Raw genomic sequence first — 17,741 nt, forward strand, 5'->3', positions numbered from 1 at the left:
ACGATGGCCGATCAAAGTTAGAATGATTCGGATATCACCGTTCTCAAGTGAAGTAATGGATCCACTCTGTTCTCTCAGGATCGGGTGTGAGATTGGTCAATTCGAACGATCCGTGCTCTGGAACTGTGGAGGTGTTGTACGATGGAAGTTGGGGCACGGTTTGTGATGATGGCTGGGATTTGGCAGATGGCACTGTTCTTTGCAAGGAGCTGCAATGTGGACCCGTCCTGTCGGTGCACGGTAGCGCTCGGTTTGGAGGAGGTACTGGGAATATTTGGATGGATGACGTTTCCTGCGAGGGGACGGAGTCCCATCTCCGGTCTTGCTCCTTCCCCGGTTGGGGAACCCACAACTGTGGTCATGGTGAGGATGCAGGTGTAACCTGTTACCCAGGTAAGAGACCAGTGGATATCTTCTGTGAAACTGAGGCTCTCACATACGATTAACAATAACAGGGAAGAGAGGGAAAAATGTTGAAAGCTACAATCCAATTGGCGACGGCAAAGAACATGAACAGTTTCTGGCTTAAGTTCAAAAGCAAGAAACGAAAACGGAAAACCTTAATCCGCCATGAGGTAATTGTCACAGGGACAACAAGATGAAAGAGATAACTGGGTGACACAATGTGTGGTGACCGTGAGAATCGTGTTGAATCCCATGGGATATTTGCAGAGCTACTGGGGAAGGGGCAGCTGTTCCCAAAGAACGTGCTCCACCTGGAACATTCTGGAAGGGGAGTCCTAGTGAATTGTAAAACACGGCCTGTGGGTCAGGTTTTGAATGAACATGTTGGGTGTATGGTTTCATTTGCCTGGAAACTGAGAACATTAAAGTGGAACCACAATGTAGGATTGTAGGTTAGTGATGGTGCAGATTGTTCCAGTTAAGTAGATAAAGGATTGTTCTAAGGTAACTAGAGAAAGGATTGGTTCAGTAAAGGATAACAAAGGAAGTCTGTGTACCGAACCTGAGAGAATGGGTGAGATTCTGAATGATTTCTTTGCATCAGTGTTCACTGAGGAGAGGAACATGGTGAATGTTGAGGTTACTGACAGAAGTTTGATTAGTCTGGATCACATTGACCTAAGTAGGGAATATATATTGGGTAGGCTCGAGGTTGTTAAGGTGGTCAAATCACCAGGACGGGATGTGATCTATCCCAAGTTGCTGAGGGAGGCAAGAGAGGAAATAGCTGAAGCCCTGACAGATATCTTTGTGGCGTCCTTAAATACAGGTGAGGTGCCGAGGACTGGACGGTTGCTCATATTGTCCCCCTGTACAAGATGTTTAGTAGGGATATTCTGGGCAACTACATACCAGTGAGCCTGATGTCGGTAGTGGGAACCATTCCTGAAGAAGGGCTCATGCCCGGAATGTCGATTCTCCTGCTCTTTGGATGCTGCCTGACCTGCTGCGCTTTTCCAGCAACACATTTTCAGCTTCTCCGAGGAAGTGATCAAATTGATTAATGAAGCCAATGAAGGCTGTTGTTGTCATAGCTCGGTGGATAAAGAACTGGTTGCACAACAGGAGGCAGACAGGAGTAGTTGAAGGGAGTTTCTCAAACTGGAGAAAGGTTACCAATGGTGTTCCTCAGGGGTCAGTGTTGAGCCACTGTTGTTTGTAATAGACATTAATGATCTGGGAGTTGGCACACTGTTGGTATAATCAGCAAGTTTGCAGATGACTCCAAGATTGGTGGAGGAGCAGAAAGCATAAGAGACTGTCAGAGAATACCGGAGGATATGGATAGACTGGAGAGTTGGGCAGAAAAGTGGCAGATGGTTATCCATCCAGACAAATGTGCGGTGACGCATTTAGGCAATACTGATTCTGGGGCGAATGATGCAATGAATGAAAGACCCGTGGGAAAAGTTGATGGGCATAGAGATCTGGGATTGCAGGTCCATTGTATCTGAAGGTTGCTGCACAGGTGGATAGAGTGGTCAAGAAGGCATATGGGATGCTTGCCTTCAGTGGATGGGGTATTGAGGAAAAGAGCTGGCAAGTCATGTCAACATTATACATGACATTGGTTCAGCCGCACGTACAATACTGTGTTCAGTTCTGGTCCCAACATTACCAAAGAGATGTGGATGCTTTGGAGAGGGTGCAGAGAAGGTTTGTGAGGGTGTTGCCTGGTATGGAAGGTGCTTGCTATGAAGTAAGGTTGAGTAGGTTAGGCTAATGTTCACTAGAAAAAACGAGATAGAGGGGGGACCTGATTGAGGTTTACAAAATCATGAAGGATATAGACAGGGTGGATAGAGACAAGCTTTTTCCCAGGGTGAAGGATTCAATAACGAGAGGTCTCCCTTTTAAGGTGAGAGGTGGAAAGTTTGTGGGGGATACACGTGACGAGTACTTCACACAGAGGCTGGTGGGTGTCTGGAATGCATTGCCAGCAGGTTCGGTAGATTCACTTCAGATGCGTCTGGACAGATGCATGAGTTGGTGGGGAGAAGAGGGATACAAATGCTTCGGAATTGACAGACAGGTTTAGACAGTAGATTTGTATCTGCTCAGGCTTGGAAGGGCCTGTTCCATTGCTGTAAATTTTCTTTGTTCTTTGTTAATGCAAGGAACGGATACTCCGTGTGAGTGTCACATAGTACTGAGGAAGAAACAATGTATGAGGAAATATGATAACAGATCAGACATAAAGGGTTTAAGTATAGTATACATTGTCTTTATGCTTACCCATTTGGAATAAGATGGCCAAATCGACAGTGCAAATCTAAGGTAATGAATCAGATATCGTTGACGGGCAGGAAACATGCTGAATTCAGAGATATTTGAGAATTCAGAGAGAGAGATAAAGCGAGAGAGAGAGAGAGACTGCGCGTGTGTGTGTGTGAGAGAGAGAGACTAGTGAGGGGAAAGTTGGTGGGACAGTACCCTGAATCAGAGATGAAATGGGGACAGTTTTGGATGCTATTTCATCTGGATGATATTGCGTCAATGTGGAGCTAAAGACACAGCAAGGGGATAAAGACACATACGAACAAAGATGTTGAGCTGAAAGATCAGCTGTGATCATTTTGAATGTTGGAGCATTCACAAAATGCCGAATCGCCATCTCCTGCTCCTCGTTTCTATCACTTTATATTCCTAATGCTTCAGTACATTAACATGAAACAGAATCACATGATTGACACTCTAACCTTTATAGTTGGCAATAACGAGAATACCCCACACATTAATCAGACAGAATACAATTACAGATTTCTGAAATCTGCTTTACCAATTTTCCTCTTTTTCGATCGTTTGACGGAGCCGACAATCTCTGCCAGCCCTTCACTGGCACTCTACGTGGCTGGAGATTCACTCACTATTAACTGCACAGTTCCACACAGCAACTTGACTGGACATCTGGAGTTGCTGAAGGACTCGAATTCTCTCATCATTGGACAAAGAGCCCTCACATACGTCATTGAAAACGTCACCACCAGCGACCAAGGGAGCTACCAATGTTCCTATCGGACTGAGGTGGCAGAGCAATGGTCACCCAGCTCTCTGAGTCAACCTGTTGATATTGTTGTTACAAGTGAGTGTATATTGTGTCAGTTATGGACAAAGTGATGACTAATCTGCAGATGCTAGCGATCAGAGTCGAATGGTGTGATGTTGGAAAAGCACAGCGGGTCAGGCAGCATCTGAGGAGCCCCAGAGTCGACGGTTTGAGCATGAGGCCTTCATCAGGAATGAAGATGCTGATGATGGGCTTTTGCTCGAAACATCGACTTTCCTGCTCCAGGATTCTGCGTGACCAGCTGTTCCTTTCCAGCACCACACCTTTCCACTTGTGTCTGTTTTGTCAAATTAAACAATTCCTGAATTGTTCCAATGTGTGTTGATGATATTTTCTAGTGGCAGAACCTCCACGCTCAGACATAATTCATTTTCAGCCGTGTTTTATTTAAGCACACATTGTTCAGAAAATGCAACATGTACTTCCTTTGCTCTGCAGTTTCCATGTTTATGAAACGGTGACCCCTTTGTTCTGGACTGCCCCCTCCATCCGGAATACCGTTCCGGGAGTTACCCTGTCCAGTCTTATGAAAAGATCTGTGAAATTTGCTCCAGGAGATACACCTTATGGTTGGGTCATGTCGTCTCATGACAGCAATATGCCATCACACTGATACAGTCAGCGGGATTTGGACACGCGGAGCGAGTGGCAATGTCCAGCAGATGCAGATTAATGTGGATCAGCGAGAGGGTATCCAATGCGGTGCAAAGTGTCAGGGAGGTGGATTAGGATCCAAACGGTGTCAGATGGGGAAAGCAGGAATGAACCTGAGTGTTTCTGTACATCAGTCACGAACAGTAATTGTCGCCGGTGTAGCAAGGAATGAAGAAAGCAAATGGAATCTTGTCATTCATAGGAAGAGGGTTCAGTCCCAGGATGGGATACCTTGATAGCACAGCTGGATATTTGTGCGTGCACCTTGGGTCTCCTTATGGGCAGGAGGATGTTCTGGTTCCAGAGATAGTTCAACAAAGCTTTCCCAGACTGTTTTCTGGGATGGCAGGGCTGACGTATGAAGAGAGTCTGGATTGGTTAGGAGTATGGTCACTGGTGTTTGGAAGAATGGTGAAGGATCTCACAGAAAGATTTAAAAAATTCTCAAAGAACTAGACAAAGATGAACACAGGAAAGATGTTCCAAATCACGGGCAGAGTCCAGATTCACAGTCTCAAGAGGACAGAGTGGGATTGAGAAAAGGAGTAATGTCTTCACTCAGAGAGTGGGGAGCCTGTGGGATTCTCTGCTTCAGGAAGCGGGCGAGGTCCAAATATCCCATGCTATTCCAGTTGGAGTCGGATAGATGTTTTACAGATTACAGCGAGAAAGCACGGGAGCAGGGAGTTGAATAATAAGGAACGATATTATTGAATGGGTGAGGTCAACTTGACGGGCCGAATGGCCTACACCTGCTCCAGTGTTGGATATTTTAGTGAGATGATTTGTTTTATTCGTCAGATCCTGCAACCGAGCCGAGCATCTCCGTGAGAGCTGACGGCGGATCAGTCAACATCAGCTGCACAGTTCCAGACGGTGTCCCTTCAGGCCGCTTTCTGTTGCTAAAGGACACGGTTCCCATCATCAACAGCACCATCAGCCAGCAATCCTTCACCTACACCATTCCGAACATCACTGCCAGCAGCCAGGGCCACTACACATGTTCCTACACAACCCAGGTTTCAGGTCGTTGGATACCATCGTTTCAAAGTCGCCCTGTAACTGTCGCACGTGAGTAAGGCTTCCGCTGGCTCGGTAAGCCGTGAATATTCGGAAACCGTGTCCCAGAGCATGACTAATTCTGCAAGGTAGATATTTACAATGTAATTCCAGCATTAGGGTCGGCTTCCTGTGAAAGAGGGCATTTATAAGTAACATTCCTGCTCCGTGCTATCTGAATGACTCTGTCCTCATGGCCACAACACCAGCTGGCAAAGTCTCGATGTTCACCTCTTGACTGGGTTGGGTTAGCAAGGTTGGTGTGACAGCAGGTCTGCGATGCACAGCCGCACCCAGTGCGTGGGTTTACTTCCTGTCAGGCTGAGGTCAAAGTGAGAATCCAGCCGTTTCAAGCTTCGAATGCGGCCCGGTGAGCATACGGTTAATCCACCACCGGTTATCTGTCTGCCTGGCCGTCTGTCTGATGTCTCTTACTCTCTCTGCAATAGCCGTGCTGAGCCTTGTTTATCTATATAAAAGCAACAGATGCAGGGAGAGAGATAGGTAGAGAGAGTGTGAGAGAGAGAGAAAGAGAGATAAAGAGGTAGAAACCAGTGAGTGAGGAGCTGCAACCAGTCATCTTTCTGTCTGTCTGTCACTTTTTGTCTCGCTCTCTGAGAGATTTGCAGATCTTCATAAATCTACATAAAACATGTGTGTATTGGTGCCAGGAACGGAAATGAACAACGATGGCAAATTAAATGTAGAATGATTCGGATATCGTCGTTGTCCTCTGAAGTAACGGGTCCACTCTGTTCTCTCAGGTTCGGGTGTGAGATTGGTCAATTCGAACGATCCGTGCTCTGGAACTGTGGAGGTGTTGTACGATGGAAGTTGGGGCACGGTTTGTGATGATGGCTGGGATTTGGCAGATGGCACTGTTCTTTGCAAGGAGCTGCAATGTGGACCCGCCCTGTCGGTGCACGGTAGTGCTCGGTTTGGAACAGGTAGCGGCAAGATTTGGATGGATGACGTTTCCTGCGAGGGGACAGAGTCCCATCTCCGGTCTTGCTCCTTCCCCGGTTGGGGAACCCACAACTGTGGTCATGGTGAGGATGCAGGTGTAATCTGTTACCCAGGTAAGACCCAGCTGTATAACTGAATGGACATCTTCTGTACAACTCAGGTTCCTGTATTGGTTTGGCATTTACAGGGAAGAGGGCAAAAAGCTTTGAAAGATGCAATACAATTGGTTTTGCATTAAGTTTATGAACAGCTTCTGGCTAAATTGAAAAGCAAGAAAGGAAAATGTAAAACCTTAATCCGCCATGAGCTAATTGTCACAGGGACAACAAGATGAAAGAGATAACTGGGTGACACAATGTGTGCTGACCGTGAGAATTGTGTTGAAAACCATGGGATATTTGGAGAGCTACTGGGGAAGGGGCAGCTGTTCCCAAAGAACGTGTTCCACCTGGAACATCCTGGAAGGGGAGTCCTAGTGAATTGTAAAACACGGCCTGTGGGTCAGGTTTTGAATGAACATGTTGGGTGTATGGTTTCATTTGCCTGGAACATTAGTAGATTAAACCTGAAGCAGAACTTAGGATTGTAGGTTAGTGATGGTGCAGATTGTTCCAGTTAATACAAGGAAGGAACACTACGGGTGAGCGTCATATTGTAGTGACGAAGCAAAAAAGTGTGAGTAAATATGATGTCATCAGATGTAAAGGGTTTAACTCCATTTAGCGCTGTCTTTATGCTTGACCCATTTTGAAGGAAGTGGACAAACCGACAGTGCAAATCTAAGAGTAAAAAATGAGGTCTGCAGATGCTGGAGATCACAGCTGCAAATGTGTTGCTGGTCAAAGCACAGCAGGCCAGGCAGCATCTCAGGAATAGAGAATTCGACGTTTCGAGCATAAGCCCTTCATCAGGAATTCTAATCTAAGGTCATGAATCGGATACGACAGGAAACATGCTTAACGGAGATCAGAAAAGAATTTTTACGATTCATGGATATTTGGGAATTCGGGGCGGGAGAAAGTGGGATAGAGAGAGAGAGAGACAGCGAGAGGGAGGGTGAGAGAAAAAGAGAGAGACAGAAAGATAAGGAGAGATCAGTGAGGGATACGGTGGTGGGGTAGGACCATTAATCAGAGATGAACGGGCGACAGTTTTGGACGCTATTTCATCTGGGATTGTTTATCGTCAATGTGTTTGGAGCGAAAGAAACAGCAAGGGAATAAAATCTCAGACAAACAAAGCTGTTGAGCTAACCGACCAGCTGTGATTATTATGAATGGTGGAGCACTCTCAAAATGCCAAAAGGCCTAGTTTGGCTCCCATTTTCTTTCATTCAACATTCCTCATGTTTCAGGAGATAGGAAATACAGTGACATTTAACAGAATAGCAAACAGGTCTCCAAGTATATGATTTATAGTCGGGGCGGCAGACTGTTTGGGGAGGCACGGTGGCTCAGTGGTTAGCACTGCTGCGTTATGGTGCCAGGATCCCAAGTTCAATTCCCGCTTCGGGCACCTGTCTGTGTGGAGTTTGCACATTCTCTCCGTGTCTGCGTGAGTTTCCTCCGGGTGTTCCGGTTTCCGGGCAGAGTCCAAAGATATTCAGGTCGTGTGAATTGGTCATGCTAAATTGCCCGTAGTGTTAGGTGCATGAGTCAGGGGTAAATGGGTCTGTTTGGGTGGCTCTTCAGTGGGGCACTGTGGACTTGTTGGGCCGAAGGGCCTGTTTCCACACTGTCGTGACTGTGATCTAATTTAGTTGTCAATAACGGGAACATCCCACACATTAATCGGACAGAATACAATTGCAGATTTCTATCGTTCTCCATTCCTCATGTTTCAGTCCTTTTCAAATCCAGTAACATTAAACAGAATGGTAAACGGCTCTCCAATCACATAATTGAGACTCTACCCTTTATAGTGGCAATAACGAGAATACCCCACACATTAATCAGACAGAATACAATTGCAGATTTCTGAAATCTCCTTTACCGATTTTCCTCTTTTTAGATCCTTCAATGGAGCCGACAATCTCTGTCAGCCCTTCACTGGCACTCTACGTGGCTGGAGATTCACTCACTGTTAACTGCACAGTTCCACACAGCAACTTGACTGGACATCTGGAGTTGCTGAAGGACTCGAATTCTCTCAGCATTGGACAAGGAGCCCTCACATACGTCATTGAAAACGTCACCACCAGCGACCAAGGGAGCTACCAATGTTCCTATCGGACTGAGGTGGCAGAGCAATGGTCACCGAGCTCTCTGAGTCAACCTGTTGATATTGTTGTTACAAGTGAGTGTGTCTTAGAACATAGAACATAAAACATAGAAAAATACAGCGCAGTATAGGCCCTTCGGCCCTCGATGTTGCACCGACCAAAGCCTACCTAACCTATACTAGCCCAATTACCTCCATATGCTTATCCAATGCCCGCTTAAATGACCATAAAGAGGGAGAGTCCACCACTGTTACTGGCAGGGCATTCCATGAACTCACGACTCGCTGAGTAAAGAACCTGCCCCTAACATCTGTCCTATACCTACCACCCCTTAATTTAAAGCTGTGTCCCCTAGTAACAGCTGACTCCATTAGCAGAAAAAGGTTCTCACTGTCAACCCTATCTAAATCCCTAATCATCTTGTACACTTCTATCAAATCTCCGCTAAACCTTCTTTTCTCCAATGAGAACAGCCCCAAGTGCCTCAGCCTTTCCTCATACGATCTTCCTACCATACCAGGCAACATCCTGGTAAACCTCTTCTGCACTCGTTCCAATGCCTCCACGTCCTTCCTATAGTATGGTGACCAAAACTGCACACAATACTCCAGATGAGGCCGCACCAGAGTCTTATACAACTGCAACATGACCTCAGGACTCCGGAACTCAATTTCTCTCCCAATAAAGCCCAGTACACCATATGCCTTCTTCACAGCACTATTTATCTGGGTGGCAACTTTCAGAGATCTGTGTACATGGACACCAAGACCCCTCTGCTCATCCACACTAGCAAGTAGCCTACCATTAGCCATGTAATCCATCTTCTTGTTACTCCTACCAAAGTGAATGACTTCACACTTAGCTACATTGAACTCCATTTGCCACCTTTCTGCCCAGCTCTGCAACTTATCTATATCCCGCTGAAACCTGCCACATATATCTTCGCTGTCCACAACTCCACCGACTTTTGTGTCATCCGCAATCTTGCTCACCCAGCTTCCAAGCCCCTCCTCTAGGTCATTTATAAAAATGACAAACGGCAATGGTCCCAAAACAGATCCCTGTGGAACACCGCTAGTAACTGCACTCCAAGATGAACCTTTACCATCAACTACTACCCTCTGTCTCCTCCCAGCCAGCAAATTCCTAATCCAAACCTCTAATGCACCCTCAGTGCCATACCTCCGTAGTTTTTGCATTAGCCTACCATGGGGTACCTTATCGAACGCCTTGCTAAAATCCATATACACCACATCTACTGCTTTACCCTCGTCCACCTCCTTGGTCACCTTCTCAAAGAACTCAATAAGGTTTGTGAGGCACGACCTGCCCTTCACAAAACCATGCTGGCTATCCTTGATCACATTATTCCTATCCAGATGTTCATAAATCCTATCCCTTACAATTCTCTCTAAGACTTTGCCCACAACAGAAGTGAGACTCACTGGCCTATAGTTACTCGGGCTATCCCTACTCCCCTTCTTGAACAAGGAGACCACATTCGCTATGCTCCAGTCTTCTGGCACTATTCCCGTAGACAATGACGACATAGAAATCCAGGCCAATGGCTCCGCTATCTCCTCCCTTGCTTCCCAGAGGATCCTAGGATAAATGCCATCAGGCCCAGGTGACTTATCTATTTTCATCCTTTCCAGTATTCCCCAGACCTCTTCCCGACATATCTCAAGGCCATTCATTCTAATCACTTGTGACTCAATATTCACATCAGCAACAGTGTCCTGTTCCTGAGTGAATACTGATGAAAAGTATTGATTTAGTGTCTCTCCAATCTCCTCCGCCTCCACGCACAACTTCCCACTACTATCCTTGACTGGACCGATACCTACCCTAGTCATCCTTTTATTCCTGACATACCTATAGAAAGCCTTTGGGTTTTCCTTAATCCTACCAACTAAGGACTTTTCATGTCCCCTTCTCGCTGCTCTTAGCTCTCTCTTTAGATCCTTCCTGGCTACCTTATAACTCTCAATCGCCCCAACTGAACCTTCACGCCTCATCTTTACATAGGCCACCCTCTTCCCTTTCACAAGGGATTCCAATTCCTTATTAAACCACGGCTCCCTCACAAGACCCTTTACTCCCTGCCTGACTGGTACATACTTATCAAGGACACCCAATAGCTGTTCCTTGAACAATCTTCACATATCATTTGTGTTCTTCCCTTGAAGCCTATTTTTCCAATCCACGCGTCCTAAGTCATGCCTCACCGCATCATAATTTCCCTGCCCCCAGCTATAACTCTTGCCCTGCAGTGCACACTACATACATACCCCTACATTTACCTCTTACCTAACACTACGGGCCATTTAGCATGGCCAATTCACCTGACCCGCACATCTTTGGACTGTGGGAGGAAACCGGAGCACCCGGAGGAAACCCACGCAGACACGGGGAGAACGTGCAAACTCCACACAGTCAGTCGCCTGAGTCGGGAATTGAACCCGGGTCTCAGGCGCTGTGAGACAGCAGTGCTAACCACTGTGCCCGAGTTTGCACATTCTCCCTGTGTCGGCGTTGGTTTTCTCCGGCCGCTCTGGTTTCCTCCCACAGTCTAAAGTTGTGCAGGTTAGGTGAATTGGCCAGGCTAAATTGCACGTAGTGTTACGTGGAGAGGAATGGGTCTGGGTGGGTTGCTGTTTGGAGGGTCGGTGTGGGCTTGTTGGGCCGAAGGGCCCGTTTCCACACTGGAAGTAATCTAATTCTCTGTCAGAAAGCGTGCGAGGCCAAAATATGAGTGGGATGGATGTTTTAGAGATTACAGCGAAGTAAACCTGAAGGGCTGAATGGCCGATACGTTTTATTCGTCAGATCCTGCAACCGAGCCGAGCATCTCCGTGAGAGCTGACGGCGGATCAGTCAACATCAGCTGCACAGTTCCAGACGGTGTCCCTTCAGGCCGCTTTCTGTTGCTGAAGGACACGGTTCCCATCATCAACAGCACCATCAGCCAGCAATCCTTCACCTACACCATTCCGAACATCACTGCCAGCAGCCAGGGCCACTACACATGTTCCTACACAACCCAGGTTTCAGGTCGTTGGATACCATCGTTTCAAAGTCGCCCTGTAACTGTCGCACGTGAGTAAGGCTTCCGCTGGCTCGGTAAGACGTGAATATTCGGAAACCGTGTCCCAGAGCATGACTAAATCTGCAAGGTAGATATTTACAATGTAATTCCAACATTAGGGTCGGCTTCCTGTGAAAGAGGGCATTTATAAGGTAAACAGTCACGTTCGATTTGCCTTTCCTGCTCCATGCTCCCTGAGTGACCCTGCCCACATGTCTACAACACCAGCTGGCAAAGTCTTGATGTTCACTTCTTGACTGAGATGGAGTGACAAATTTGGCTGGACAGCTGGTCTCCGGGGCACAGGGGCACCCCGTGCGTGGGTTTGCTTCCTGCACAGGCAGTGAGCAAAGTGAGAATGCAGCCTTCTCAAACTTTGAATGGGGCCCGGTGAGCAGCTGGTTCATCCACCACCGGTCCTCTGTCTGTCTGTGTGTCTGATGTATTTCTGTGTTTCTGTCTCTCTTTCTGTCTGTCTCTCTCTCTCTCCCTGTCTCTGTCTCTCTCCAAAAGCAATGCAGAACCTTGTAAACCTCCATAAATGAGAGATGCACAGAGAGAGGGAGACACAGAGACAGAGAGTACAAACCAATGAGGGAAGAGCTGTTACGAGTGATCTCTCAGTCAGTCTGTCACTTCCTGTATCGCTCTCAAGTTTTGCAGACACTTATAAATCTACATAAAACATGTGTGTATTGGTGTCAGGAAAGTAAATGAACAACGATGGCCGATCAAAGTTATATGATTTGGATATCACCGTTCTCAAGTGAAGTAACGGGTCCACTCTGTTCTCTCAGGTTCGGGTGTGAGATTGGTCAATTCGAACGATCCGTGCTCTGGAACTGTGGAGGTGTTGTACGATGGAAGTTGGGGCACGGTTTGTGATGATGGCTGGGATTTGGCAGATGGCACTGTTCTTTGCAAGGAGCTGCAATGTGGACCCGCCCTGTCGGTGCACGGTAGTGCTCGGTTTGGACAAGGTAGCGGCAATATTTGGATGGATGACGTTTCCTGCGAGGGGACGGAGTCCCATCTCCGGTCTTGCTCCTTCCCCGGTTGGGGAACCCACAACTGTGGTCATGGTGAGGATGCAGGTGTAATCTGTTACCCAGGTAAGACCCAGCTGTATAACTGAATGGACATCTTCTGTACAACTCAGGTTCCTGTATTGGTTTGGCATTTACAGGGAAGAGGGCAAAAAGCTTTGAAAGATGCAATCCAATTGGTTTTGCATCAAGTTTATGAACAGCTTCTGGCTAAATTGAAAAGCAAGAAAGGAAAATGTAAAACCTTAATCCGCCATGAGGTAATTGTCACAGGGACAACAAGATGAAAGAGATAACTGGGTGACTCAATGTGTGGTGACCGTGAGAATCGTGTTGAATCCCATGGGATATTTGCAGAGCTACTGGGGAAGGGGCAACTGTTCCCAAAAAACATGCTCCACCTGGAACATACTGGAAGGGGAGTCCTAGTGAATTGTAAAACACGGCCTGTTGGTCAGGTTTTGAATGAACTTGTTGGGTGTGTGGTTTCAGTTACCTGGAAACTGAGAACATTAAAGTGGAACCACAATGTAGGATTGTAGGTTAGTGATGGTGCAGATTGTTCCAGTTAAGTAGATAAAGGATTGATCTAAGGTAACTAGAGAAAGGATTGGTCCACTAAAGGATAATGAAGGAAGGCTGTGTGCCGAACCTGAGAGAATGGGTGAGATTCTGAATGATCACTTTGCAACAGTGTTCACTGAGGAGAGGAACATGATGAATATTGAGATTAACGTCAGAGGTTTGATGAGTGTGAATCGCGTCGACATAATTAGTGAAGATATGTTGGGTAGGCTAGAGGTTATTAAGGTGGTCAAATACCCAGGATCAGACAGGATCTATCCCAGGTTGCTGACGGAGGCAAGAGTGGAAATAGCTTGTGCCCTGACAGCTTTAACTGCAGGTGAGGTGCTGAGGACTGGAGGGTTGCTCATGTTGTCCCCCTGTACAAGAAGTATGCAGGAGGGATATTCTGGGTAACTGCAGACCAGTGAGCCTGATGTCGGTGGTGGGAAAGTTGCTGGAGAGGGTACTGAGGGATGGGGTCTATTTATATTTAGAAAAGAATGGGCTTATCCTTGATAGGCAACATGGTATTGTACGGGGGAGACCATGCCTTACCAACTTAAGAGTTCTTCACGGGAGTGACCAAGTTGATTGATGGTGGAAGGGTTGTTGATGTTAAATACATGGATTTTAGTAAGGCATTTGACAAGGTTTCCCATGGTAGACTCATGGAGAAAGTGAAGTCACATGGTGTGCAGGGTGTTCTAGCTAAAGTCTGGTTGAAGATTTGTAGCTCGGGTGTCCGTGGTTCTGTTCGCCGAGCTAGAAGTTTTTGCTACAAACGTTTCGTTCCCTGGCTAGGGAACATCATCAGTGCTATTGGAGCCTCCTGTGAAGCGCTGCTTGGATGTTTCTTCCGTTTTTTTTTAGTGGTTTGTTCTTGCCGCTTCCGGGTGTCAGTTTCAGCTGTAGTAGTTTGTATGTGGGGTCCAGGTCGATGTGTCTGTTGATGGATGTTCTTGCCGCTTCCGGGTGTCAGTTTCAGCTGTAGTGGTTTGTATATGGGGTCCAGGTCCATGTGTCTGTTAATGGAGTTTGTGGATGAATGCCAGCCTCTAGGAATTCCCTGGCTGTTCTCTGTCTGGCTTGTCCTATGATGGTAGTGTTTTCCCAGTCAAATTCATGTTCTTGGAACCAGGAACCTGTTGTTGCTGCAGCAAAGAATGAAACCTGAAAGCAACAACACCCCCAGATTCTACGGACTACCCAAAGTACACAAACCAGACATCCCATTCAGACCCATAGTATCATTACCAGGGACACCAGCATACAAACTGGCCAAAGAACTACAACAAAAACTGAAACACCTAGTCAGCGGATCCAAACACTCCATACAATCAACACAGGAATTCTTGGACATCATCAGGAATACACACATAGACAAAGAAGAAACCATGGTATCATTCGACGTGACGGCACTGTTCACTTCGAAAGACAAAACCCTAGCCAGAGAAACAATAGCCAACCTACTGGACATGCATAACAGAACACAGGAGGCCGAACCTATCAACAAGGACGGCATACTTAAACTACTAGACCTGTGCCTCACCACACACTTTACATTCAACAATCAGATATACGAACAAATCAACGGAACACCCATGGGATCACCAATCTCGGGACTCATAGCAGAGGCAGTTATGCAAAGGTTAGAACATACAGCCCTACCACAAATCCAACCCAAACTTTGGATCAGATACGTCGATGACACCTTTGTAATCATCAAAAACACAGAAATAGAAAAAACACACCGAATCATCAACGCCACACTCACAGGAATACGATTCACGAGAGAAGAGGAAAAGGATAGCCAACTCCCATTCCTAGGCGTGTTAGTAGAGAGAACACCCAACGGAGAATTCACCACAAGGGTACACAGGAAACCAACACACACAGACCAAGTCCTAAACTATGAAAGTAACCACCCCAACACACACAAACGAAGCTGCATCAGGACACTATTCAAAAGAGCCACAACACACTGCAGTACACCAGAACTGCGAAAAGAGGAAGAGGAACATCTATACAAGGTATTCGCCAAAAACGGATACCCGCGCAACTTTATCACCAGATGCCGAAGAGATAGACCACGGAACGAGGACATGCCACAACCAAAAGGACTAGCCACACTACCATACGTCAGGAGCGTCTCAGAACTGACAGCCAGACTACTGCGACCCTTAGGACTCATAACAGCACACAAGCCAACTTCCACACTCAGACAACTCACTAGAACGAAGGACCCAATAGCCAGCACGAGCCAAACTAACGTAGTTTACAAAATACCATGCAAGGACTGCACAAAACACTATATAGGACAGACAGGAAGACAGCTAACAATCCGCATCCATGAACATCAGCTAGCCACAAAACGACACGACCAGCTATCCCTAGTAGCCATACACTCAGACAACCAGGAACATGAATTTGACTGGGAAAACACTACCATCATAGGACAAGCCAGACAGAGAACAGCCAGGGAATTCCTAGAGGCATGGCATTCATCCACAAACTCCATTAACAGACACATGGACCTGGACCCCATATACAAACCACTACAGCTGAAACTGACACCCGGAAGCGGCAAGAACAAACCACTATAAATACCGGAAGAAACATCAAAGCAGCGCTTCACGGGAAGCTCCAATAGCACTGATGATGTTCCCTAGCCAGGGAACGAAACGTTTGCAGCAAAAACTTCCAGCTCGGCGAACAGAACCACAACAGTGCTCTAGCTAGGTGGATAAAGAACTGGTTGAGCAACAGGAGACAGAGAGTAGTAGTTGAAGGGAGTTTCTCGAAATGGAGAAAGGTGACCAGTGGTGTTCCACGGGGGTCAGTGCTGGGGCCACTGTTGTTTGTAATATACATAAATGATCCGAAAGAGGGCACTGTTGGTATGATCAGCAAGTTTGCAGATGATACGAAGATTGGTGGAGGAGCAGAAAGCATAAGGGACTGTCAGAGAATACAGGAGCATATAGATAGACTGGAGAGTTGGGCGGAAAAGTGGCAGATGGATTTCAATCCAGACAAATGCATTTAGGCAAGTCTAATTCGAGAGCGAATTATACAATGAACGGAAGTGCCTTGGGAGAAGTTGATGGGCAGAGAGATCTAGGAGTGCAGGTTCATTGTAACCTGAAGGTTGCTGCACAGGTGGACAGGATGGTCAAGAAGGCATATAGTATGCTTGCCTCCATTGGACGGGGTATTGAGTATAAGAGCTGGCAAGTCATGTTAACACTGTACGAGACCTTGGTTCGGCCGCACTTACAATACTGTGTACAGTTCTGGTCGCCACATTACCAAAAGGATGTGGACACTTTGGAGAGGGTGCAGAGAAGGTTTATGAGGATGTTGCCTGGTATGGAAGGTGCTAGCTATGAAGAAAGGTTGAGTAGGTTAGTTTTATTTTCACTAGAAAAGAGGAGATTGAGGGGGGACCTGATTGAGGTTTACAAAATCATGAAGGATATAGACAGGTTGGATCGAGACAAGCTTTTTCCCAGGGTGAAGGATTCAATAACGAGAGGACACACTTTTAAGGTGAGAGGTGGAAAGTTTAAAGGGGATATGTGCGGCAAGTACTTCACACAGGGGGTGGCGGGTATCTGGAATGCATTGCCAACAGAGCTGATGGAGGCAGGCATGGTAGATTCATTTTAGATGCGTCTGGATAAATGATGGGGATTAGAGGGATACACATGCTTCGGAATTGACCGACAGGTTTGGACAGCACATTTGTATCTACTCAGACTTGGAAGAGCCTTTTCCAGGTTTGTTAATTTTCTTTGTTCGTTGTTCTTTGTTAATACAAGGAAAGGACACTACTAGTGAGTGCCATAATTTACTGAGAAAGCAAAAAAAGTGTGGGGAAAGATGATAACAGATCAGACTTAGAGGGTTTAAATCTATGAAGGATCATCTTTATGCTTGACACTTTTGGAATAAGATGGACAAGCAGAACGTGAGGTCTGCAGATGCTGGAGATCAGAGCTGAAAATGTGTTGCTGGAAAAGCCCAGCAGGTCAGGCATCATCCAAGGAGCCGGAGATTCGACGTTTCCGGCATAAACCCTTCTTCAGGAAGAAGGGCCCATGCCCGAAACGTCGAATCTTCTGTTCCTTGGATGCTGCCTGACCTGCTGGGCTTTTCCAGCAACACATTTTCAGCTCGAATAAAATGGACAAATCGACAGTACAAATCTCAGGTAATGAATCAGATATCATGGACAGGAAACATGCTGAAAAGTAGATCAAGAGGGGATCATAAGATTCAGAGATATTTGAGAATTCAAAGAGAGAGATAAAGCGATAGAGAGAGAGAATGCGTGTGTGTGAGAGAGAGAGGCCAGAGAGGGGAAAGTTGGTGGGACAGTACCCCGAATCAGAGATGAAATGGGGACAGTTTTGGGCTCTATTTCATCTCGATGATATTGCGTCAATGTGGAGCTAAAGACACAGCAAGGGAATAAAGACACATACGAACAAAGATGTTGAGCTAAAAGATCAGCTGTGATCATTTTGAATGTTGGAGCATTCTCAAAATGCCGAATCGCCATCTCCTGCTCCTCGTTTCTATCACTTTATATTCCTAATGCTTCAG

The 17,741-nt window shown here is 46.5% G+C and overlaps 1 protein-coding gene across 1 annotated transcript in view; it reads left to right on the forward strand.

Annotated features, from left to right (window-relative positions):
- Positions 1–17,741, forward strand: part of LOC132833893 (deleted in malignant brain tumors 1 protein-like) — a 90,873-nt gene that overhangs the window by 54,803 nt on the left and 18,329 nt on the right. The window contains 3 exon segments of the mRNA XM_060852553.1: positions 79–384; positions 6,010–6,315; positions 12,318–12,632. Of these exon segments, the coding sequence (XP_060708536.1) occupies positions 79–384; positions 6,010–6,315; positions 12,318–12,632 (927 nt within the window).

Source organism: Hemiscyllium ocellatum, chromosome 38 (assembly GCF_020745735.1).
Source record: "Hemiscyllium ocellatum isolate sHemOce1 chromosome 38, sHemOce1.pat.X.cur, whole genome shotgun sequence".
NCBI lineage: Eukaryota > Metazoa > Chordata > Chondrichthyes > Orectolobiformes > Hemiscylliidae > Hemiscyllium > Hemiscyllium ocellatum.